This window comes from Euleptes europaea, unplaced genomic scaffold (assembly GCF_029931775.1).
Source record: "Euleptes europaea isolate rEulEur1 unplaced genomic scaffold, rEulEur1.hap1 H_1, whole genome shotgun sequence".
NCBI lineage: Eukaryota > Metazoa > Chordata > Lepidosauria > Squamata > Sphaerodactylidae > Euleptes > Euleptes europaea.
The window spans coordinates 4845574-4869797 of record NW_026612049.1 but is presented as its reverse complement, the minus strand read 5'-3'; the positions used below and the strand labels follow the sequence as shown (position 1 = coordinate 4869797).

The window sequence follows — 24224 nt, the reverse complement described above, 5'->3', positions numbered from 1 at the left end:
CAGATGAGCCCACATGTGAGTATTAGAATAATTTCTATAGCATAGCGTATCTACTTTAAAGAGATATAGATAGATATGTATATTTTAATAACACGGCTATGTTGCATTAACAAACACATTTCATTTTTTTTTAGGAAGATGGTCTTTAGTTCTTCGTGTATAAAGTGCCACTTAAAAAAGATTAGATACATAATATGGTGAATCTACAATCAATGTATCAATAATATTATACCAGTTATCCATATGTTTTAGTCCTAATACTGACTTTGATATATTGTATATTTAGATGGGAGGAGAGTTTTCAATCTGGTTGACAGAATTGCATTTTTCTGAAGACAGCTCCATCACTCAGTCATTTTTATCTTAGTTGTAACTCAGTGTATCAAGAACACTAAAGATGAAAGAAATAGTGATATCCCTTATTTGCCAATTTTTCCATTAATCATTCTAACATTCTCCCTTAAATGACAAAGAACTGTCATCTTAATTCACATAAAATAGAAGCTAATCCCAGCTGAAAAGGATAAAATTCTGCTTACAATGGTTTGGACTGAAATAAACCCTCATGTGGAACAGGAAACCATTTCCAGAAAACTGGGGGACATTCCAGAGGGATTTTTAAGTGAACCAATGTGGTATTGTGATGGACTACCCCTGGGGAGAGCTGAGCTCAATCCCCTATTCACCATTTAATCCGCTGGCTGACCCTGGACCAGTCATCCTCTCTCAGCCTAAGACACCATACAGGGTTGCTGTGAGGATAAAATGAAGGAAGGCAGAATAATAATGATGATGATGATGCTAATAAGAATAAGAATACCCCACCCTCCCCCAGTGAACGAGGCTTAGGGCGGTTAACAACATGTAAGTATACATAATATAAATAAAGGGCGAAAACGCACGGTCGCTTTAGTCTCCTTTATTCCTTTCAGTCAGGATTCACCCAGGATCGAACACAGTTCGGCAAAAACGCATGCGTTCGATCCTGGCTGAATCCTGGCTGAAACAGGGAATAAAGGAGGCTAAAGGGACCATGCGTTTTCGCCCACAAAGTTAAAACAATCTAAAACATAACTAACTGATAAATCCTGTGATGATGGCACCCAGACTACTCCACCTGAGGGAGAATGATATAGAAAGGTGCATCAGTGCACTCAGTCTAGGGAGGAAGAGGAAGGATGGAGTTGGGCAGACATGTGGGGAGGGAAAACACAACTAGGAAAAAGGGAAGAAGGGCCAAGGGGGGGGGATGAAGGAAAAGAGGGGGATAAGGGGATAAGGAGGCCAGGCTTGAGATGTAGTACCATTCGTTGTCCTCAACCATAAGCCTGGTGGGTCATCTCTGTTTTACAGGCTCTGTGGAATTGAGTTAGATTCCACAGGTCCTGGGTCTCATTGCATATCACCTTGGAGATCCTTGGAGGAGGGACAGGATAAAAATGTAATATATTTTCAGGGGCCACTGAGATTGCTGATAGGAGAAATCAGTGACCAAACCTACCACTGGAGAGTGCAGACCTACCTTTTGAGCAGGTTTTCAGAGGCCACATGATATTAAATTTGTGATTGGTATATAAATTGCACTTAAATTGTTTTGGGTCTCTACAGGAGCTTAAAACTAGTAACTGAAGCATGTGTTGCTATATTGACAACAAAGACTTTTGTGTAAAAGATTCTGGCCCCAGCCAAGTATGTGTCCAGCAGCCAGTGCTGCAATCCCATTGGTGAGTAAACACATACACACACACACACACACACACACACACACAAACCAGCAGCCTAGAATTCCATCAGTCAGTGAGGGGAGGACTGAATCCAGTCTTCTATTTCTTCTCCCTGACAGTTATCAGTGGGAATCTATTGCAGTCCTAAGGGTGAAAGCGGCTTCGCAAAGGAAATGGAAAGAATAAAATACAAATACAAGGAAATTGTGCCACAGCTTTATTGATTACAGTAGAATGGAGCGAGCATTGGCGAGGCATAGAGCACGAAGCCAGGCATCGGGTAACCACCCTGTTGGCTGATGAAACAATCTCCAATCCCAGTGTTGGGCGGCAAACTGGAGTGGCGAATCAGTGGTTCTATTTGGACATAAATCTCTAAGTGGTCCCTTCACCACCTGGGAGTGGAGCCACACAACAGCACCTGAGACGGGCATCCTTGATGGTACTCGTCCTGAAGACCCTTTATGGGGGTCCCCAAAAGGGGAAAGCAGGCACGCATGTGCATCTTCCCCAAACTAGATCTGACCCAATTCCAAAAACCGCCTAAGCTGTGACAAAAGCAGAACAAGAACAAACCATTAAACATAGGGAGAGCGGACGGGTCTGTTGTAGCCAGCAAACACGGCTGGGTGGCTGGGCGAGGATGCCTTAAATGGGCAAAGGAGGCAAGGCAACACAGCATGCCTGATTCATCCCCCCCATTCTCCAGCCCAATCTAAGCTCGCTCCCGCACCCCAGCAAAGGCTGTGTATGAGGGGCGGGCAGAAGAATGCCCTGCCATGCGGAAAACAGGGTGGAAGGGGACAAAGCAGCATGCCCAGCAGGAGCTCCATTTCTGGAGCAGAGCCGCTGCACACAGCCTGCAATGGGTGGAACCAGTGTGTGCCTTTGCCACGTGCTTTTTGGCTATTGGAGGGGCATAGAGAATTTTATGTATGATATCCTATCCAGCTGGAGATGCAAGCATAGAAGCTTACTTCTATGTGTGTACAGTGCATAGCTAGATCAGGGTGTCTGGCTTGGGACCTCTACCTGCAAAAATGCCCCTCCCAGGAGCCACAGAAAGCCACAAAATGGGTTTAAATGGCCGAATTTTTCAGGAATCCCAAATTTAAAGCCGAATTCCCACCTTTACTGGTATAGGGGAATTCGGCATTCGGGTTTTCCCGAGAAAAAAAAAAGGCCAATTAAACCCGAACCCAAATTTTCCCGATTTCCCCCCCGCCCAACAGCCTTACTCTAAGCACACTAATACTAAGGTAAGGAAAACATTGTTAATGGCGATGATACAGAATATCAATGAATCCTCCATATAAACTGTCCAATGTCCTAGTAAAGCTGTTGAAACACACTGTAGTGACTCACTACTGATGAATTAACAACATTTCTTCACCCAGTAATGTATTTTAGTGGATAGAAAGTAGGTAATAACAATATTATTTCTATATAGCATATTTTAGCTTTGTTCCAAACTCCCTCTATCCTCAGCTGTTTTCCCACAGCAATTTACATTGTTGATTGATTAAATAATGCTGCACAGAAACTACTTGGGACTGTAGTGGGTATACAAGTAGGAAGAAGAAAACAAATACATGAAATATTACAGGAAAGCACAGGTTCTGACTCATACACGAGCCTTGTTTGCTGGATTGCGCTGGGGAGAGGGCAGAGCCAGCAGGTTGTGTATGGACGGGGACTGAATGAAGGATTTTTGGCCCTCATTCCATCACCAGGGGGAGATCTGTGGAGTGTAGGGGGTACGCCAGGCCACGGGAGGGAATAATTTAAGTGGTTCTGCTTGAGTTGCAGCTCCTTGGAGGAAATGAGTTTGGATTTCCAGGCACAGTATTGTGCCCTGGAATGGGGAATGTGCAGCATTGGCCAGTTGACTGGACTTCTCATGTTTGTGTGTTCGTGGTGTGCACTGGGATGCCTTGGCACCTATGCTTTGGCATGGATCAAGGCTTCATGAACCCTCAGATGCTCTGGTCATACAGTGGTGAGAGAGCAATTTGGACCCAAGGGCCTAGGCAGAGGAGCTTTCTGACACGGGGGTCCAGTAGTACGGCCTACTGGTAAGGTGGCCATGGTCAGGATGGACTTTCAGCTTCATGACATCTGGCACAACCTGTGGTCGTGGTTACAGAGCTAGGTGTTGGTGGGAGTCGGTCAGGTCCCGGAGGGTCTCCAGCCATCTCTTGTGGCAGTTTGGCATGGGGGCTGGATCCAGTTTGGGGGAAATGCCGGCCTGCGTGTCCCCTTTTCCCCACCTGGAGGATCCCAATAAGGGATTTTGGGGGAGGCCTGGATTGGGACAAGCCCAGCTCAGGGGGCTGTCAAGGGACATGTCCAGCTCGAGGGGCTGTCAGGGGACATGCCCAGTTCAGGGGCTGGCAGAATGGCCTCCCGCCAAGTAGCAGGGGACCACTAAGCTGGCGTCCGTCTGTGTGGGTTCCACATACAGCCATCTCATAGGCTCCCAGCAAGTGGGCTGGGAGGAAAATGCATCAACCAGCAAGGTGGTTGGTCGATGACAAGGATCACACACCAATGCCATGCCAATGCCTGTCGCTGTAACCAATAAAGTTGTGGCCATTACCATCCAATATCAGTCTTCAGTGTCTTCAGTTGCATGCCAGGGTCAGTAGTGTAATGGGCAGGGGGTTGGTGTTGAATGCCAGGGAAGGGCTGGAATCAGGGTCTGGTAGCCAGCTCTAGATATTCCGCAATTAAATGCTAAGCCAGCAAGAATCCTACCACAAGTCACAAATACAGGAATACTAATGCTTTAAATGGCTTTATGTATTCTTGCCTTAGAATTCTCAGGTTTCCATCCCTTAATATTTTCCTTTCATTTCATACAAACGAGACTCATGCATGTAATAAATATGTTATCAGCATTCTTCCATGCACCATGATGTGTATAATCCTTTCTGATATATAGTATGTGTGTGATAGCATGATAACGGGGCTGAATTTCTCTCTGAGGGTTGGTTAGGTCAGGTTAGACTCAGGAAATAAGATTTAAAGTGAGAACAATGCAGTGTGAAGGGTGATAAAAGAAAATGTTCCCCTTACCCTGCAGCTTCCCTATAGGCAAACAAATGAATAACTAATTCACTGTAACATCTTCATTCAATGTAGTCAGCTGTTGAATATGTAAGTTCTCAAAGCTGGGGTTAGTCAGACATCTAACACATGCTAATGAGGCGACTAAGTTTGTTTCTGCTGATGCTGTTCCCCTTCCAAAAAAATCCCTTTATCTATGCAGCACAGGTTAGAAATGCTGAAGCAAAGCTGCAGGACTGAGCACAGGAAGGCAAGTAAACAAAAATGTGATAGAAGATAGAAAGGAGATGAAGTCCCACAGCAGAATGCTCTTGACTTCAAGATAAAATAATTATCAAGGCTGCCTCGTCTCCCTTGCTCACTGTCCCCCAAGCATGATAAAATACAAACCAAAAGAATAACAACATTGCTAGAATACCAGTTACATTTTAATAGTTGTTTAGAGTTTGCTGATCTACTTTGAGCTATTTTGTTTGTTCATGATATCGAAAATTTTAAAAAAGCTATAAATTAGAACATCTTTCTGTTTTGAGGCTTACACAAACTGCTACCTCTCACCAGTCATATACTGTTGTCATGTACTGTAAATAAATATTACTCCTATGACACCCAGCTCTGTATTTTCAATCTAAGATTCCAGAAGCTGATGAGATCAAATGTAGTTTACTCTTAACTGAGGATACGTTAAATTCAGGTAAGACAGAAGTGATGCTGTGGAGAAAGATGATGTCCTGGTAGGGACTGACCTGCCAACTCTGGATTTGGTGAGTTTATCCCTGACAAATCATGTAAAAAGGCTAGAGGGTTATTTTGGACCAAACCTTGCTAATGGAAAAGAAGTTTGGTGCTGTTGCTAAGAACACCCTCTTTCAACTACACCTTACCCAAAATGTGGTCTCCTTATCTTGATTCATCTGACCTAGCTTCACTGATACATGCTACTGTAATATCTAGACTGGCATTTTGTTGAGTTTAAATGTGAAAAGATTGTGATCTTGTGGATTATGGTTCACACACACAAAGACTCTGAACATATACACCGTCATTCTTTCTTTCACTAAAGTAGGCCTCCAACGATATCTAGATGCTTTTAATAATTATTGCCATTTTAATTTACTTTCTATTAACTCCTCCAAATCAAAAGTAGTGGTATTTTCCAAAAGTCCTCATACAAATGGCACATTGGGAAGAATTCAATTGAACAAGTTAAAAGCTATAAGTATTTGGGAATTACTTATAACTATAATCTCAATTGGTCTATACATCGACAAAATACTATTAAAGCCACCAAGATTTCCTTAAATCAACTCAAGCAGTTTTTCTACGCGAAGGGGAATCAGTGTGTTCCTGCAGTGATAAAAATCCTGAATTTGAAAATATTTCCCCAACTTCTGTTTGGAGTTCCCTTATGGCTTGGAACTCTTAATCAAGAAGTGGAGAACATCCAAGCCATATTTCTTAGACAAATATTGGGGATACCTAAATGTGTCTCATATTTCACAATTTGTTATGAAACTGGGCAAAACTTGATTGCCACCAAAGCCTGGATTCAAACAATAAGATATTGGCTCAAATTATATTTTCAAACTGAGCCAGGTTCCCTTTTATATTTCTTGAAAAGTGAACTTCATTATTTCTCATGGGACATATTGATTAGATCTAGACTCTGTCAAATTGGAATTGATTTAGATAATCTTGCTCTGGCCAATGAATCTTACATCTTTAAAAGAATCAAGCAACATCTCCTTGATGTAGAATTGCAGAATTTTAACCCAGCTCTTCCCCCCATCTGCTCTCCGGCGGCCCTAGGCCTTAATAATGGATCGGGTAAAATGGCTAGGTATCTAGATAACCTAGAGATACCTTCTCAACGCCGCGCTTTTCTATTAGCTAGGGTTAATGCATTCCCATCTAGGATGCTCTTAGGCCGATATCTCCAGATCCCTAGACATGAACGCCTATGCACATGCGGTTTAAACTTGTTAGATACAATTGACCACATCCTTTTAGATTGCCCTTTCTATGTGACTCAGCGGGATAAACTGCTATCTTCTTTGCTCCAATACAAGACATACAGGAGTAATGAAGTGAAATGCAAATTTCTTTTGAGTGACCATGATCCCAAAATTACTGCTACCATGGCTGAATTTCTTACAGGAGTTCTTAAAGAACAAGAAAAGTTTTATTAACCCGACTGTAACTTATATGTATTGCCCTTTGGAGGTATTTTGTTGTTGTTTTTTCTATCTCCGTCTTTGGTATGCCAATAAAGGTTAATTAAATGAAATGAAATGACTCTGAACATATAGCTTTCTTTTAACAAAACAAATGTTTACTATATTATAGGGAGGGTAAACCTGGGATACAAAATAACAACTGTCATGTCGCTCATAACTTGAGGAAGAAGTGTTCATACATAGCAAGTCTCTCTCTACTACAAAACGGCAGTTTAACTGCTGCTTCTTGGAATGCAACTGAACATCACATGACCAGTACCAGCTTAACTGACCAATCAACATTGGCTAAGTGGCCAGCACTGTTCCCTGTGACTATGCAAACAACTATAAACATATAACTATCTTTGTTGTCCCGGCATAGACAAAAACTCGCTGTCTAATTCCCAACACATAACCCTTAAAATGACCTGGAAGCTATCATTAGTGCAAAATGCAGCAGCCTGTCATTGGTCTGGGGGTGGCAGCTTTGAACATATAATACCTCTGAAACATCTCCACTGGAGAGCTAGTATGGGATAGTTGAGAGTGATGGACTAATATCTTAGAGAGCCGGGTTCACAGCTGCAAGGTATACGATATACTCCTGCAGTATATATACTCCCCTCACCTCCGCAGGAGTATATAGTATACCTTGCAGTTGTGGACAAGTTTACATCGGGACCACACAACGCAGCATACAAACAAGAATAAAAGAACACGAAAGAATCTGCAGACTTGGCCAACCTGAGAAATCAGCAGTGGCTGAACATGGACTGACCCAAACAGGACACAGAGTCTTATTCCAAGACACTGAAATACTGGACAATTCTACCAACTATTTTTCCAGATTGCACAGAGAAGCCACTGAAATTAATAAACATCAGCACAACTTTAACAGAAAAGAAGAGAGTTTAAGAATGAATAAGGCTTGGCTTCCTGTCCTGAAAAACTCCAGACTAGCAAAGACTACAGTCCACAATAGCCATGCAGATTAGCTTTGGATTCCACATGTTAACAGATCGCTTCAGGATACAATGGTTCCACATTAACATACCACACCCTAATTAGCACATTACCTTGATACTTACAGGACAATGATCAGCACATTACCTTTGATACTTTTGCAGGACAATGACTCAGCTCAAACCCAACCCCCTTCTGACTATATATATTACTCTTCCAACACACTTTGACACAGAGAGACACTGTCCTTCAGTGTTACTCCTCTGAAGATGCCTGCCACAGCTGCTGGCGAAACATCAGGAAAGAAAATACCAAGACCACGGTCACACAGCCCGGATAACCTACAAGAACTTATTTTGCTCTATTTGTGGAAGTGTTGAAAAGAAAGAGAAAAGGCCCACATTGCTCAACACCAGATCTTTCCCTTTTTCTGGAGGTGATAACTCTTTGGGAAGCTTGGCATCTGTTGGGATTTTCTCTCTCTCTTTTTTAAAATAAATTTTATTGGTTTTTTTAAACTATAAATTCTTCATAATATTAACAACAGTCTAAAAGTAATATCAATGTCATAAATACATAAGTTGCTGTCTTGATTAAAAATAAACATAAAAAATTGGCTCCCCCCCACCTCCGTCTACCTCTTAATAAAATATAACAATCCATCGTTAATATATTCTGATCCTAATATTAATCTAATACCAAAATTTCATATCATATAAAATTTTACATTTTGGATCAGGACAAAAGGTAACCTTCCATTTCCCCCAAAAATTATGTATTTACACAATAATTCTTCTAATCCTCCCACTATCCCAAGAGTTAATCTCCATCTCCTCCATAATTTTAATCCAATCCCTTTTTTGTTTTTTCTTTTCTGGAACATCCATCCCTTTCCATTTTCTGACATAAGTTTAATAATATCCTTTAAATCTAAATATCATTTAAAATCATATTCAATATATCATCTTATTCTAGAAATGTTTCTATATAATCCATTTTATTTTATAATGTCCAAGTCTCAATTTTTGTGCCATAAAAAGCCATGCCGCCCATTTATATTTGAGTCAATCTTTTAGCCATGGTCTAATATTGCCTTCTGCATTTGTAGTGGATCAGTCAGTTGCAAAAACCTCCCTTTATTTGGGATTTTCTCAATCTTTTTAGAGATCTCTGCAACTACACAAGGGTTCTCCGTAACTACACAAGGGTTGACCATTGGACACAAATCAATTAGCACCTTCTCCTCTCTACTCTCAGTAGAGGTTTCTGCTAGGAGTGTTTCTTTGGGTTTAGAATAACTAGTACTTTCATTAGCTGCTCCTTCATTCATATTAGCTGGTAACCTATTCGATGAAATCAGAGGTTTGACTTTCCCAGTTTTGAAATATCTAAAGAGAAAAATCCCAAAATTCTGAAGAAATTGATGTTTTTCCTGTATCAAAGAAGAAATCCATGAAGAATTAAAATGTAATAAAATACGGTCATGATGAATTGGGCCATGCATCCTTTCGACATAAGAGAGTCCTAGCAAGTAAGCAAACATAAGAGAGTCCTAGCAAGTAAGATAAGTGTCTCCTTGCCTTTCATTTGAGTATCAGTCTATCCTGAAATTTATAAATATCAAGGACTATGACTTTTGGAACTACAATCATTGAGATGGACAATTCAGGGGCACGTGATAATCTGGATTGGTCCTTTTTTAATAAATGAGGGGGCTGACTCCGTAAATTTTTTATAGAATGCAATTCTCCCTGTTCCCCCTGTTTTGATACAAAGTCTGAGGTACCAGGCTGTTTATAAAAAAAAAAAATGGTGTAATGGGTCAAGCTTTTCATAAACTTTACTCACAGTCTGAGTGATTACAAGTGTTTGGAAAACCGAAAATTCAAAATCCTTGAAGCGAATCTTTAAATATTGCTCTTTGGTGAAATCTATTTCCGGTGGCTTAGGTGTTGAGACTAAAGTATCTCTTTCCTCATTAGTAAGACTCGTATCTGTTAACAGTGGAGCTTTATCATTGAGGAGCAAAGGTACATAATGATTTGAGCAGATAGTGGGAGAACCAATATCTAGGAAATCGTCCATTCTAGTTTGTTTCCTTTGGGGTGCTGAAAGTTCCTCGAAAGGGTGATTTCTTTTCCTCCTCACAATAATAACCAATTCTTTTCAATCACCTTAGTGCTTGAGTTAATAAAAGGTGACTGTCTATCAAATTCAGAGTTTAGTGCTCAATTTGTAACAAAAAATCATGTCTCCCTATGGAATTATAGAGCCACAAAAGGGAACACATCCAAACAAAGTAAAAACTCAGATACAGCCTTCACAGCCAAAAAGCTAGCTAAGCTCCACTTTCAAATAATAACAGTTAAACAAAATAAATGAATAAATAATTAGATAAAATACAATATACAGCCTGCAACTATAGTTCAGAGAGGAAGGCTGTTCCTTTCCCCAAACCCAAAGCTAATTAAAACATACTTGTAGTTTTACCAAACATCACAAAAAGGAGCTCAAGCCTGCCAAGGCAGCTATCCTAGTTCAGGACAAAACAGACCCAAATCAGCTAGTCAAAGTAAATAAATACAAGACAATGAAAATAAAAGAAGGTGCAGCTCTTTGGGGAGTGTAGCAAAAAGCCAAAGCCCAGATAACCAGAAAACCAGAGCTGAAATCAAAAGGAAACCAAACAAAAACAGAGCAGAGTGCTGAATAATGTCCTTCTGAGCCAGGCAGGGCAGCTAAGCTCCACTCAAAAGTAATAACTACTAAGTAAAATGAATGAATAAATAAATAAACAAACACAATATGCAGCTGTAGCTTCAGCCACTGACTTGAATTTAAAAAGTGCTGTGGAAAGTTTCCTCCCTACGAGGAGATAGAGTAGAGTCTAATTCACTGTAAGTTGCTGTTTTATGAACTCAGCTTGTTTGCGATTATGTGGGATTCATAGTTGCTGGTGTTATCGCTAAGCCTCTCGCCAAGGCCTCCTGTAATCAAGGGAAGATAACTTGATAGCTACATCCAGCTTCATCCAGTTGTCAGTGCCTGTGCACAGCAAAAAATTATATCTGCCACTGTCTTCTGAGCTGCTTTGATCGGTGGCCTCTCTCAGTATAAGACAGCCCAGTTGCTCAATAAAAATCAAGTTTACTCAGTAACCACAGACTGCCATTTATGACTGGTGAGTTGCATTTAGCTTTTTTATTTTTTGCTATCAAGTCACAGCTAACTTATGGCGACCCCATAGGATTTTCAAGGCAAAAAACATTCAGAGGTACTTTGCCATTGCCTGTCAGGTATTCCTTGGAGATGTCCCATCCAAATACTAACCAAGGCCAATCCTGCTTAGCTTCTGAGATGTGATGAGATCAGGCTAGACTAGGGCTATCCAGGTCAGGGTCCATTCAGCTTAGCTGCTTATAAATTTACCAGGCTTACCCTATATAGGCTGAAGGGGAAGTGAGATAATAGGTATAACATTAGTTTTCATCACAAGAGACGGGTCCCAATGATAGCAATGACAATAAGTATATGGATTCTCATTGATCAGACAACAAAAGAACATATACTTTCTATCTACCATAAACCCCTTTTAAACTGGTATATATGGAACAATCTTAAGCAAGTCTACTTGGAAGAAAATCCTATTTTATTCAGTGGGGCTTACTCCCAGGAAAGCATTCTTAGGGATGCAGTAACTGGCTCTAATATATAAAATATACAAGATAACTGACCTCACAACATGTGCTACCATTGAACAAATTAATACACTAAAAGCATTATGATTCTGACCAACACATTTGACAGAGCAGGCAGACAATAAAGTTAACTGGAAACTGAAAAAAGCAATTAGTAAGTAGAATGAGCAAAAATTCATTTGGATATACCAAAACATATTTCTGTGAATGGGCTAGCAGTGGACTGCAATGCCATGATAAACTCTGAACATTAAGTAATGAAGTCTTCTGCAAAGGAGTATTTGTTCCCATCACACTGAGCAATAGCACAGATACCATTTAGAAGTTGCCTTTATTATTAAAGCAGATAATGAGAAAGAGGCAAGGTTTCATTTGCTTAACTCAAACAACATTTCACATTAGGGCCACCCAAAGTCTGTTCTACCAAGATAAAATAGTATATACTAATGAAAATTAATCCTACAGTGATCATTACCAAGAGATATTAATAAAGCTTGAATATGCAGGCAAGCAAAAAGAAACTCAATTGGTTACAAAATACAGTCTCCTAAAAGTATCAAAAGCTGGAATAGTGTAATATTTCAGGATGTGTTTGCTTAATGTAAATGGTTTTGATAACAGCTTTTAGTGGTGTTTCAATTGGAAATGTCAAGTGATTGTTTTAAACCATCACCCCATATCCAGTGTCACAGATTGTCTTTTAAAATCACATCTCAGTCTGCCTCCCCTTGTTAAGTAATAAGCAATCATGATAAGACAGACTGATATGTACAGGACAAAACATGATAACACTGTTAAATAAGCAGTCTAGTTATCCATGTGGTTTATCACTAGGAAAACTGGGAAATGCTATCGCATAAGTGGGTTCTATTAACTAGCCTTAGGATTCTGAAGCAAATACAGTGGGGTCAATATGTATTTCAAGATCAATGCAACTGTACTACTCAGTTTGATCATTATGTCAAAGACGGCATGAGTTTTTATAATATACTTAATTTGTTAATATAGGTGCAAAAATTTAAAAATTATGAGTAGGCTGGATTGTGCTGAAGGGTCTCTATCACGACCCTCCCCCCAGTGCATGCTGAGGGAGAGATTACTTGTTTTCCAGAATGTTTATTTGGAGCTTTAATTTTTCTCCTTAGTCCTCTTTACTTATTTTACCTCCGTAGAAATGAGACACCAGAGGCTTTTTCAAGTTAACAGCCAAGTAACAGAGATTTATTAAACACTGTACAAGGGATGGATTTGGAGGGAAAACAGTGGTTAGGAAAAGCATAGCACCGGAGCTATTTTATAAATTTCCCTTCAGATAAGGCATAGATCTCAGATGGCTTAGCTGGTACACAATTACAATTCTTAAACTTAAGTTCACAAATTCAGTTCAGTTCCCAGTTATAGATGTTTCTATTCAGACTCTGCTGCCTAGCTATCAGGGAAGTTAGAGATTAGACAATCTCTCTCCCCCAGAGAAACACCAATTTCTCCTCAAATCTTTACCCCACTCCTGTGGCAGTGATTCGTTAACAAAACCCTGTATCTGGAATATCTCTTTCTGAGAGCCTATTCCCTTTTAGTAACCTGAGAAAGGGTTCCCTTTCCTCCCGCTCTCTGCCTGTCACTCCATAGAATTTGTTTCACAATAGCTTAGGAAAAACTGAACCCTCAGGTTCCCAGAGTCAAACACAGCTACTGAACACGCAGGTTACCAAAATTGGAATCAATTCCTTCAGAACAGTGAGAGTGAGCTCCTTAGCTCTGCCCACTCCCTTTCTCCGAGCTTCTCTCAAAGACTAACTGTTTGTTCGTCACAGTCTCCCTATACCAAGTAGGAGAAGAGAACAAGAGAATTATGCATAAAAATAAATAATGAAAGTAGTTTTGGGGTTTTAAAGAAACTTTTTTTATAATAGCACAATGTAGCTTCAATGAAATTTGAAATACATGATGGCTTACTGTCTTCACATTTTAAAGTCAGCTTTATGGATAAACCATTTCCAAAGGGGCTACTAAATATAGAAATACGCAAGAATCTTACCCTGGATCTTTCTTCCAATTTGGTCATCATGACAACAGTTGCACCCCTTTGTTCCCACATCATTCTCCAGAAGTCTCCAAAGGTTTCAGGGAGGGCTCCTTGTGTTGCAACATAGGCATTCTGCTTTCTATAACCATCGATGTAGTTAGCATTGATATAATCACTGCCTGGTATGCCTAGAAAACAAAATAGGGCATACACCTGAAAGTTCACATAATATCACTTTAATTTTCTGCATAAATTCTTTTTCAATAGCTACTTAAAACAATTTATTCTTTGCACCTGGGTACTAAGATGGCTGGATATAATCTACACTTAAGACAAATAACAATGGTCACTCCACTCTTGAAATTTGTGGAGTTGTGAAATTTGCAAGTTGTTTGGTCCAGTTTACTGAATTAACACATGAGACTTGAACAATGAAATAGCTTTAAAAATCAAACAAGTAATCTAATAGTGTGGCTTCAATAACCTTTTCTACCAAAGTAAACTCTAATGTCACTAAATAAGTGTTTAATGATCATTTAGGAATATATTATACAACTCCCACCCCATAGCTCTGATCCCTGCTGCTTTCTTCCCTCCATCATGAAAATTGCCCATTTACTTTTCCTTTTATTGAATTAGTTACCAGATCATAAGAGAAGCTACCATCTTATCCCATGACTAATAAGTTCTTTCAGGAACTTATGCTAAGGGACTGTCACAAGTTTTTGGATGTACAAGTATATAATGGCTAGGTTTAGACATAATGCAAAAACATGGTCGGTTTTAACTGGTTAGTTTGTGCAGCTCACTGACAGTCACTCAAATCCTAGTTGGCTCAGCAAAAACTGGCTTTACATTCTTCTCTCTGTGTCTGAGAGAGTGCTGACACAACACAAACATGATTAAGACTAGTTAGCAAACCAACTTCAAATCTTAGTTTATTAGTATAATAGCCTGTGTTAAGACAAGCACACATAGGTCATTTATGCATGGTTGCTTTAACCTCCTTTATTCTCTGCTTTAGCCAGGATCAAATTTTTCAGTATGCACGTTACCTCATTCCTTGGAAGCTCAACACTGTTTCAACACAAAACGAACCTGGCTTTTCTCATTCCTCTTCTGGCCCAAATGAAAGTTCATCCTGGCTCATTCCGGAGTCACAGAGCATGCATGCGCTGTTCTCGGGTTGAGCTTCGCCCCACCCTTTTCCAAACCCCTCTTCAAGGCAGCAGCAGATAGCCAAACAGGGGAAGCACAGAAGATTGGCTTCTCTCACAGCCAACCACAAAGCAGTGTGTAAAGAGGCAGGGTTTCAAGTGCTTCCTGAGAGCTCTTTCTGAGCAGAAGGCTTTTTAAAACCGAGGCTTGGATTTCTTCCCGCCCCCTTCTTTCGGATTGCTCTGTTTTCTGTTCTTAAAATGCCTTTTTATGAGGCAGTTGGGTCTAGGGGGGAAGGAAATCTTCTCTCACAAGGTAAGCCAATCACAGAGCAGCATTTAAAGGGGTGGGACTCGATTTGAACTTGGGAGATTGTTTTTCTGTATTCATGCCTCTATTAGCACACAGTTTCGTCCATGATCATTCAGGCCAATGCATAGTTTTCCCCAACCCGGGTTACTTTGATCCTGGCTGAAACGGGGAATAAAGGAGGTTAAAGCAACCATGCATAAATGACCTAAACATAATTAGTTCAATTAAATCATGGTTTTGTGTGCTGTCTGAACTGAGCCTATGGTCGGTTATGCATGGTCGGTTTAGCCTCCTTCATTCCCTGTTTCAGCAAGGATCAAGTTTTTGAAAATGCACATTACCTCATTCCTTTTTGGCTCAACCCCGTTTCAACCTTAAATGAACTCGGCTTTTCCCATTCCTCTTCTTGCCCAAGTCAAACGGTCTTTCCTAGCTCATACCAGATTCAGAGAGCGAGCATACACTTTCCTCACGTTGAGCTTCCTCCCCCCCTTTCCAAACCCCTCTTCTGTTCTGTTTGCTGATAGCCATATAGGGGAAGCAGCAAAGATTGGCTTCTCTCACAGCACAGTGTGTAAAGAGGCAGGGATTCAATTGCTTCCTGCTTCCTGGGAGCTCTTTCTGGGAGAAAGAAAGGCTTTTTAAAAACAAGGTTTGGATTTCACCCCCCCCCTTTCTTTCAAATGGCTCCATTTTTTGTTTTTTGTTCTTAAAATGCTTTTTTATGTGGCAGTTGGGTCTGGGGGGAAGGAAATGTTTTTTCACGAGTTGAGCCAATCACAGACCGGCAATTAAAGGGGTGGGACTTGATTAGAACTTGGGAGACTGCACGGGTTTGTTATATATAATAATACTTATTATATAAGTATATATTATATAGGTATATGATAGTTTTAGTAGAATGTTGGAAATATATTCATTTTTATCATGTTCTTTAGGAGATGAAGATGTTGGTAAAATTAAATATTATAGATGTATAACAAAGCTAAAAACTGACTGTTTAGTATATGACTGTGACCAGCAAATGACCCTGCTGGAAGAGGAACTCCTTATATGGTAGTAACCAGGGAGTATGCAGCTGAAGGAGCATGCAGCTGAAGTAGATGTGTAGTTGTGCACATCTCAGAGAAACCAAGTCATATGTAGTTGATTTTAGACAGTATAAATATATGCAGGGAAAGGCTTGAAAGTTAGATCTCTCTCTTTGGAATAAGGGAATCTCAGAAGATATTGGCTTTGGTATGTATGAACTTACTTATATGCTATTCTAGATAGTGTGAATCAGACTCTTTTCATTAAATCAGACTTCTTTAACTGTTATATTTTAAGCATTGGATTTTAAAACTTAATAGTATGTAGAACTTGCTTGTATTCTTGTATACAAAGACTTACTTTTGTGAGTAAATTAAGTTGAGTCCTGCTTAGTAGGTGACTAACTGAATAGTATAACATACCACTTCTCAGGAAGGGGTCAATTCTAAGAGCATAGCCAACTGAAAGGCACTGACCGGCTTCACCAGAGTTCACAACCCTACCTCCTCATGCACCACAACATTCCAGGGTCCGTGTGTGTGTGTGTGTGTGTAGGTGTGACAGACAGGAGGCTGTCCTGCCCCTGAAGGGAGAAACAGCCACTCAGAGGAGGGCTGTTCCAACACCCAGTCACCTTTCAGGAGGGAGAGGGAATGTTGGAGGGAGGCACAGAAAGAGTGAGTTGGGTTCTGTCTCCGGTAGACAGCAGTGACAACTCAGGTCTGGCTCAGGAAAAAGAGCAGACAGTGTGAGGGGTAGCTTTTCCTGGCAGTGTGGCAGAGCTCCATCTCTGGGACAGAATAGAGTGCCCCATTTATTAGGTCTGTCTCTAGGAATCAGCAGACCTTGTACCATTGAGTCTGACTCTTGGTGAAGAGTGGGCTGGTGTGGGTGGAATCCTGAGTGTGTATGAGAGGATCCAACCTAGTGGCTAATCATTAATAGGCTGTTTGTGTCTGAAAGGTTAATGAAAATCCAAACTACTCTCTAAAGCTATTACTGATCTAATTTTAAGTGCCTCAGCCAGGTTGCTCCTTTGTCAGCCTGGAGACATGTGCTGCTGTTCTATTCCTTGAAACTATCTTGTAAATAAATAAATATTCGTTGTTGTTTCTGTTCTAATCCTGCCTCAATAATCTCTTTAAACTATTTGTGCAGTATATATACTTACCTCACAGCTGCAAACCCAAAGCCTATACACTCACTACCATTAGAACACCTGGTAACTGAGGGGACGGTATCTAGGTTAAAACAACCCTAGATTCCAAAGAAATCTTTGGAGGCTGTGTGCATACCCTCAGGGGAGAAAACTGGCTTGTCACAGTTGGGAAAGTACACTACCCTCACAATGAAGTTGAAGCAAAGCTACCTGATGAACAAAAACATGTAGTTGCAAGCACTTGGTAAACTATGCTACTTCAAACTACAGATCAGGATTTATATGCATAAGTGATATTATCATGATCAGCTGAACGCTGATGTTGGTAGCCAGTGTGATGTAGTGGTTAAGAGCGGTGGACTCAAATCTGAAGAACCAGATTTGATTCCCCACTCCTCCACAATATCAGGTATTTGAGGGGGGAGAAACTTCCTCTTATTACAACTATGCCCTCCAGTTTAGAGAAGAGTCCAAAGTGAAGGAATTATTTACTTACATAAGGAAAGTGGCAATACATGGCCTGGAATAGCCATGGCTGAGCAGCAAAGCACCTGCTTGCATGCAGAATGTCTTAGGTTCAATCCCTGGCACCTCCAGTTAAAAGGATCCAAGGGTAGGTAATAGGACAGACTTCTGCCTGAGACCCTGGAGAGCTGCTACTAGTCAGAGAAACTACTGATCTTGATATATCAGTTGTTTGATAGTAGGGTTACCAGGCAGTGCCTGGCAACCAGCAGGAGGGTTATGGGGGGCAGTGTCCTGAGAGAAAAATTAAAACAAAAAATAAGGCCTTGCCTACTTACAGGAAATTCTTACCATAGAGTTCATGGTGATTCCTAGAGCTACCCAGAAGTGACAAAGGGTAGCTCGAAGAATCACCTGAAACTCCATGGTAAAACCGGAAGTTTCTTTTAAATTTTTCTTCTGCTGCCACTTCCAGGCAATGGGATCCTGGCCCCACCAGGGCCTTGGCAGCCCTATATGACCGTATAAGGCAGATTTGTGTGATCATGTGAAGGAAGCCTAACTTGCCTCTGGTTTCCCCTGCCCATCAATATCTTTCTTCATCTACTTTAAGTTAAAATTTAGTGGGGGAAAATAAGCAGTCTGCAGTTGGTGTCACTGATCTCCTTTGGATATAATTTCATTTCTTTTTTTGAGATTTCAAATGTTTGGATTTGCATTGTTTTTGTTGTTGCTTTTTGTTGCTTTTAGTTGATTTATATACAATTGTTGCAAAAATAATGTTGGAATATACATCCCAGTTAGTGACAAGAATTTGGTGTAAGGAAATAGAAATTAGTGTAAAAAACAAACCCTCATGGATTCATTTCTCAAAAGGAAGAAAACACATCCACATGGATATATTCCAGCTGAAGCAGACAGCATTCTTCCTGTCGTCCACTCCAGATACAGAGAATCCCAATGACAGAGGTATTATAATTTAGGAATAAACCAAAAGGGTGGTTTACTTGCTGGTCTGATGTGATCATGAATCACTAGAGAGATGCAAAGAGGTGGACAGTGTGGCTATTTCAGTCGTGTCAGCTGGCTCAATAAATGAGCCATTCAAAGTAAATTGAAAACCTGAAAGCATAATAGAATAATCTCATTAACAGAACTTTCCTTTTGCTAAAAAAATATTATTTTCCCATGTGCCTAATTTTTCATTCTACTGCTCAATTATCTTTGAAGGCAACTACCGACCTACTGTGACCCTATTTAAATTCCAATACAGTTTGGAAAGGATTTTTAAATTGTATGGATTATTTATGAAGTTTGCTTTGACCTGCAATATCATCCTTGGTGACCCTGAACAACCATGAAGACTTCTAAAATCTGTATAAGTAGCTCCAACTACATTTAGAATTTGGACAGCATTTAATGTGGTAGGGAAAGTAATTATTGTTTGTTCAAGAAAAGTGAATTCCGTCTAGTTTTCTAAAGTGACTTGTGCTTGAGTTCATGTCTGCCACATTCTTGTTGTGCATACCTGGTGTACAAAAATGTACAGGCTTAGATTCCCTGGAAGCCATGAGACTCTCTTTGATAGGCTGGATGCTGAGTACCAGTTCAGGGGGGAACCAAAACAATCATGATTTTGGTCTAACAATAGCCAGGCTCTGCTCCTAAACCTCCAGGAATTTCCCAAGCTGCAGTTGGCAACCCTAATTCCAAACAGGGTAAATGTTTGTAAGGAGTTTAGCTGAGGCCCACAGACCTGGGAAAAATTATTTTGGCTACAAACTGAAGATCTTATATGAAAGACATGGAAGGCCTTCTACCAAAGAGTAACCAGTCAGGGCTGCCAATAGCCACCATGGGCCCCCAGACAAATTCCCCCTGGGCTCCCATGTATGATCCAAACCATGTCTCTAATTTTGTAATTTTATATTTGTACACACATACATATGTGTCCCCCCTCTTGGACACATACCTTAATGTGGTGAGGGGGGATTGTGTCAGCGAAACTGAGAGCAATACCATAATTTAGACTCTGTCAAGAGGCTAAATTCCTAGCAGACTCACTCAAGGTGGAATGGTCACAGCTGACACACCAGACTACGATGCATCTTCCACCCTTTCAGAGATCAATGGCCACATCAGCAGAAGAGAAGGGACAGTTCCAGCGGTGATTGGGGTGGAAGAATCATTGAAGAGTAGCCACTGAGCAGCAGCAGTAGTGGAAGGTGACACTGGCAGAGGGTCTATCACAGATGATGGCAGTGGCACTTAAGCTAATCCTGGTTAGTACTGCGCAGAATAAGGAAACGGTAAACCACTTCTGATCATCTCTTACCTCAAAAATCCTATGATGAGACAATCCAAAATAAGGACATGGGATGGCCTAGGCTAGCACAATTGGCCCTGGTTAGTATTTGGATGGAAGACCACAAAGGAAGTCCAGACTTGATGTACAGAGGCAAGCAATAGCAAACCACCTTTGAACATCTTTTGCCTTGAAACCCCTATAGAGTCTCCATAAATCAGCTGCGACTTGATGGCACTTTCCACCACCGAGTAAATCAGTAAGAAATCTATTTTAAGTTTACCCTTGTACGTTTACCTAGCACAAAAACAGGGGCAAATTGATTGTGTTGGGGTGCTGGCTGAGAAATGCTGGGATCATTGGGACTGACATATTTTCTAAAAAGATTATGTCATTTGTCATATAACATGAAGCTTAATGTCTACAGTAGCAAAATAGCTTTTACAAAGGACCATTACATACCCCACTAATACAACAACTGCCTGAACAATGTTTAAAATGTAGTTAAATCTAATTCACTGGGGAAGGGAGTAAGCACCCTTTTATTACTTTGATAGATCCTGGGGAAATATTATCTCCCCTGCCCTGCTTCTGATCATACTATTAACCAGCGATTTCCACTATATTACTATTAGGTATATTCTAAGTTGCCAACCAGGAATGAGAAGGAGTTGAAATCGAGACTGACAATTAAAGGAGGGAACAATTAGGGAGCGGAAGAGAAATGAAGGCATATGAAAAGAAAAGAGCAAAATGAAGGAGAAGAAAGGTGTGGAAAAGAGTAAGGCCATTAATGCTTGGTTACTTTCCCGTACATACTCCCCTGGACTGCCTCGGAGCTTCCTTGGAGTTATTCGTGTTTTTTCCAACCTTCAGAAATGAATTCGCTGCCACCGCACACTTGTCCTGCATTTTCAGGAACCTCTTATATCACAAATTTAAATTGTACTTCGATCCCAAAGCAAAACTAATTGAGGCAATTTCTATGCAAAGGTGTAGCTTCGGGTTTTTCTTCCCATGCCCCCATTCTCACTCCTTCCTCCCTCTCTCCTCCTCCTCTCTCCCACTGGTTTTTCCCAGCTGTCAACCAACCCCTTCCCTCCAGGTGAGACAAAGGAATTAGGCAGCCACGCCACCTCCAAGCGGATGGGTGAGCCACCCAGCGAGGACAAGTCCAGCTGCAAGCCTTATTCCAAAGAGGGACAGGGGGAAACAGCGACCTGCACAAATTAGTAAAGGGCCAAGCGTGCATCTCCTTCTCCCCTTTGTTTGCCTCTTCCCTTCCATTGCTGCATATTGACTTTTTTTCCTCACCCATCCAACCCCCCTTTGCTTTTGGAGGAGCAACAGCCTTGATCTATAAATGAAGACAAGAGCAGCCAAGGGAAAGATAAAGCAATGGAAATTAACCTACCAGTTTTCCTGTACTTATTCTCCCTGCATTGAGCTAGCCTAAAACAAACTGGTTGGGGGGGATATTTTTCTAGAACCATCTCTGCTTTGGCTGTAAAATGCATAAACAACCAAGGGAGATCTGAATGAGCAGAGGAAACTATGGAAATGGGTGGAAGGAAAGTAAAAGTTGCTGGGAACAGCCTTGTTAGGAAGCTGCAGTCTGGAAATAACTCTAATACCCATGAGCTGGGCTGGGTGTCATTGCCTTGCTCCAGTGTTGGCTTGGTTGATGGGTTTAGCAGGATACACAAATGTCTGTTTCCTTGTAGTAAATGTTGCAGAAAGGCCCGGCCAGCAGAGTCAGAGCATTTATTTACTATGCTCTGCCTTCCCTGATCCCCTAGTAGCTGCAGTGCAGAACTTCATTAGAAGTAGCATAAATTAAGGTGCATTCTGAATGCAGCATGACTTGGACCCCAAGAATTTTGTCCCCACAGTTTCCCTCCTCTTGGCAGCCCTGAATCCAGTTTGCAAACACAGTGCTAAGAGTTTCTAAAGAACAGTTTATTATAAAGGAAACAACCTGGGGTTCACAAACTTTCTGGGTAAAAGGGTAGCTTTTTCTGAATTTCCTATATGTGGAAATAGGAGTTAGGGATTCATTTAAAAAAATCAGCCAGGCACAGTGCAACACATTCTCCCTTTATCAAAGGGATCTGAAAATAACACAAAGGGTAAAAAATGCAAAGAAAAATAATAATTTTTTTAATGTGTGTACACAATGTGGCAAACATTTTTTTTTTTGGAAGACTGGCCTATAACCATGAGAGCAGAAGTCCTAAGAAAATCAAAGAAAGGACACTTTGCCAATGGAATAACTAAAGTTGCTATGGTTGTTTATGCATGGGTACTTTCACTCACGTTTGCCCCAGTCTATCTCGGTTGTTCCTTGGAGTAATGCATGAGTTTTCCATCCATTAGAGATGACCTTGCTGCCAGCCCTCACAAATCCTGGGATTTCACGTTCCTCTGTTAACCCGATTCTTCCCTCTCCCCTGAGCTCAGCTGGGGTGAAATCCCTGTGCATAAAGCAAAGCGTGGGACACGGAACCTTGGTTTCTCTCACAGCCAATTACAAAGCAGCATGTAAAGAGGCAGGGATTCAAATGCTTCCTGCTTCCTCGGAGCTCTTTCTGAGCAGAAGAAAGGCTTTCTTAAACTGAGGCTTGGATTTCTCTCCCCCCCCCCTTCAGATTGCTTCATTTTTTGTTTTTGTTTTTGTTCTTAAAATGCTTTTTTATGCAGCAATTGGGTTTCAGGGGGATCTTCTCTCACAGTATACTCTACAAAGTAAGCCAATTATAAAGCAGCATTTAAAGGGGCGGGAACTTGATTTGAGCTTGGAGACTGCTGGTGCATAGATTCCCAACAGGAAAGCGTGGATCCAGTGAGCAATGAACCTCAGGTAAAACTCCCATGCATAAATGACCTATGATGATCTTTGAATTCCTCCCCCCCATCCCTGGGCTATGCCTACTGGAATAAGAAACGTGTGTCTCCAGGGTGCTAATTTTTCTGTTTTAAATAGATCTGGAAAATGTGCAGGTTATAACCTTGCCTATAGTAATTCAAAGAAATCATTTGCTATAGTAATTCAAAAAACCCATAAAGAACAAACCGAAACTGAAACCTAAACACACTCTCACTGCAATGACAACAGATATTTTGTGCCAAACCCGATGACAAGATCTCTAAGGGATTTAGCATCACATCATATCACATCTCAAACTAGCATCTTTGGGATTACACTTGAAATACTGGAAATGTGGATAGGCTTAATTGTGCTTCCAGATGGAGGTATTTGCAAGTCTTATCCAAAAGTAGGGTTGCCAGGTCCCTCTTTGCCACCAGAAGGAGGTTTTTGGGGTGGTGCCTCAGGAGGGCTGGGTTTGGGGAGGGGAGGGACTTCAATGCCATAGAGTTCAATTGCCAAAGCGGCCATTTTCTCCAGGGGAACTGATCTCTATTGGCTGGAGATCAGTTGTATTAGCAGGAGATCTCCAGTTAGTACCTGGAGGCTGGCAACATCCAAAAGCTATGTATGGTTTGTTACTGATAAAGCCAGATTGCTGGAGTATTTAGGCTATCGGCCCAACCCAACAAGGCACTTATTATTATGCAGTCTACGCTGCTAGTCCAAGCTAACAGGATCACAGATGTGACATTAATGACTGGGTGTCCAGTAGGTTTGCCAACCTCCAGGAAGTGGCTGCAGATCTCTGGGAATTACAACCAATCTCTAGGCTGCATAAATCACTTATTTATTTAAGAACATAAGGAAGGCCATGCTGGATCAGACCAAGGTCCATCAAGTCCAACAGTCTGTTCACACAGTGGCCAACCAGGTGCCTCTAGGAAGCCTACAAACAAGACAACTGCAGCAGTATTATCGTGCCTGGGTTCCAATGCACCTAATATAATAGGCATGCTCCTCTGATCCTCGAGAGAATAGGTATATGTCATGACTAGCATCCATTTTTACTCATAACCATGGATAGCCCTCTCCTCCATGAACATGTCCACTCCCCTTTTAAAGCCTTCCAAGTTTGTAGCCATCAACACATCCTGGGCAGGGAGTTCCACAATTTAACTATGAGTTGTGTGAAGATATACTTCCTTTTATCTGTTTTGAATCTCTCACC

At 41.0% G+C, this 24224-nt stretch overlaps 1 protein-coding gene across 12 annotated transcripts in view; it reads right to left on the bottom strand.

Annotated features, from left to right (window-relative positions):
* Positions 1–24224, bottom strand: part of LOC130492902 (receptor-type tyrosine-protein phosphatase delta) — a 618706-nt gene that overhangs the window by 69129 nt on the left and 525353 nt on the right. For all 12 annotated transcript variants that reach the window (XM_056866670.1, XM_056866671.1, XM_056866673.1 and 9 more), the window contains one exon: positions 13709–13884. In XM_056866670.1, coding sequence (XP_056722648.1) covers positions 13709–13884 — 176 coding nt within the window. The remainder of the gene's footprint in view (positions 1–13708; positions 13885–24224) is intronic.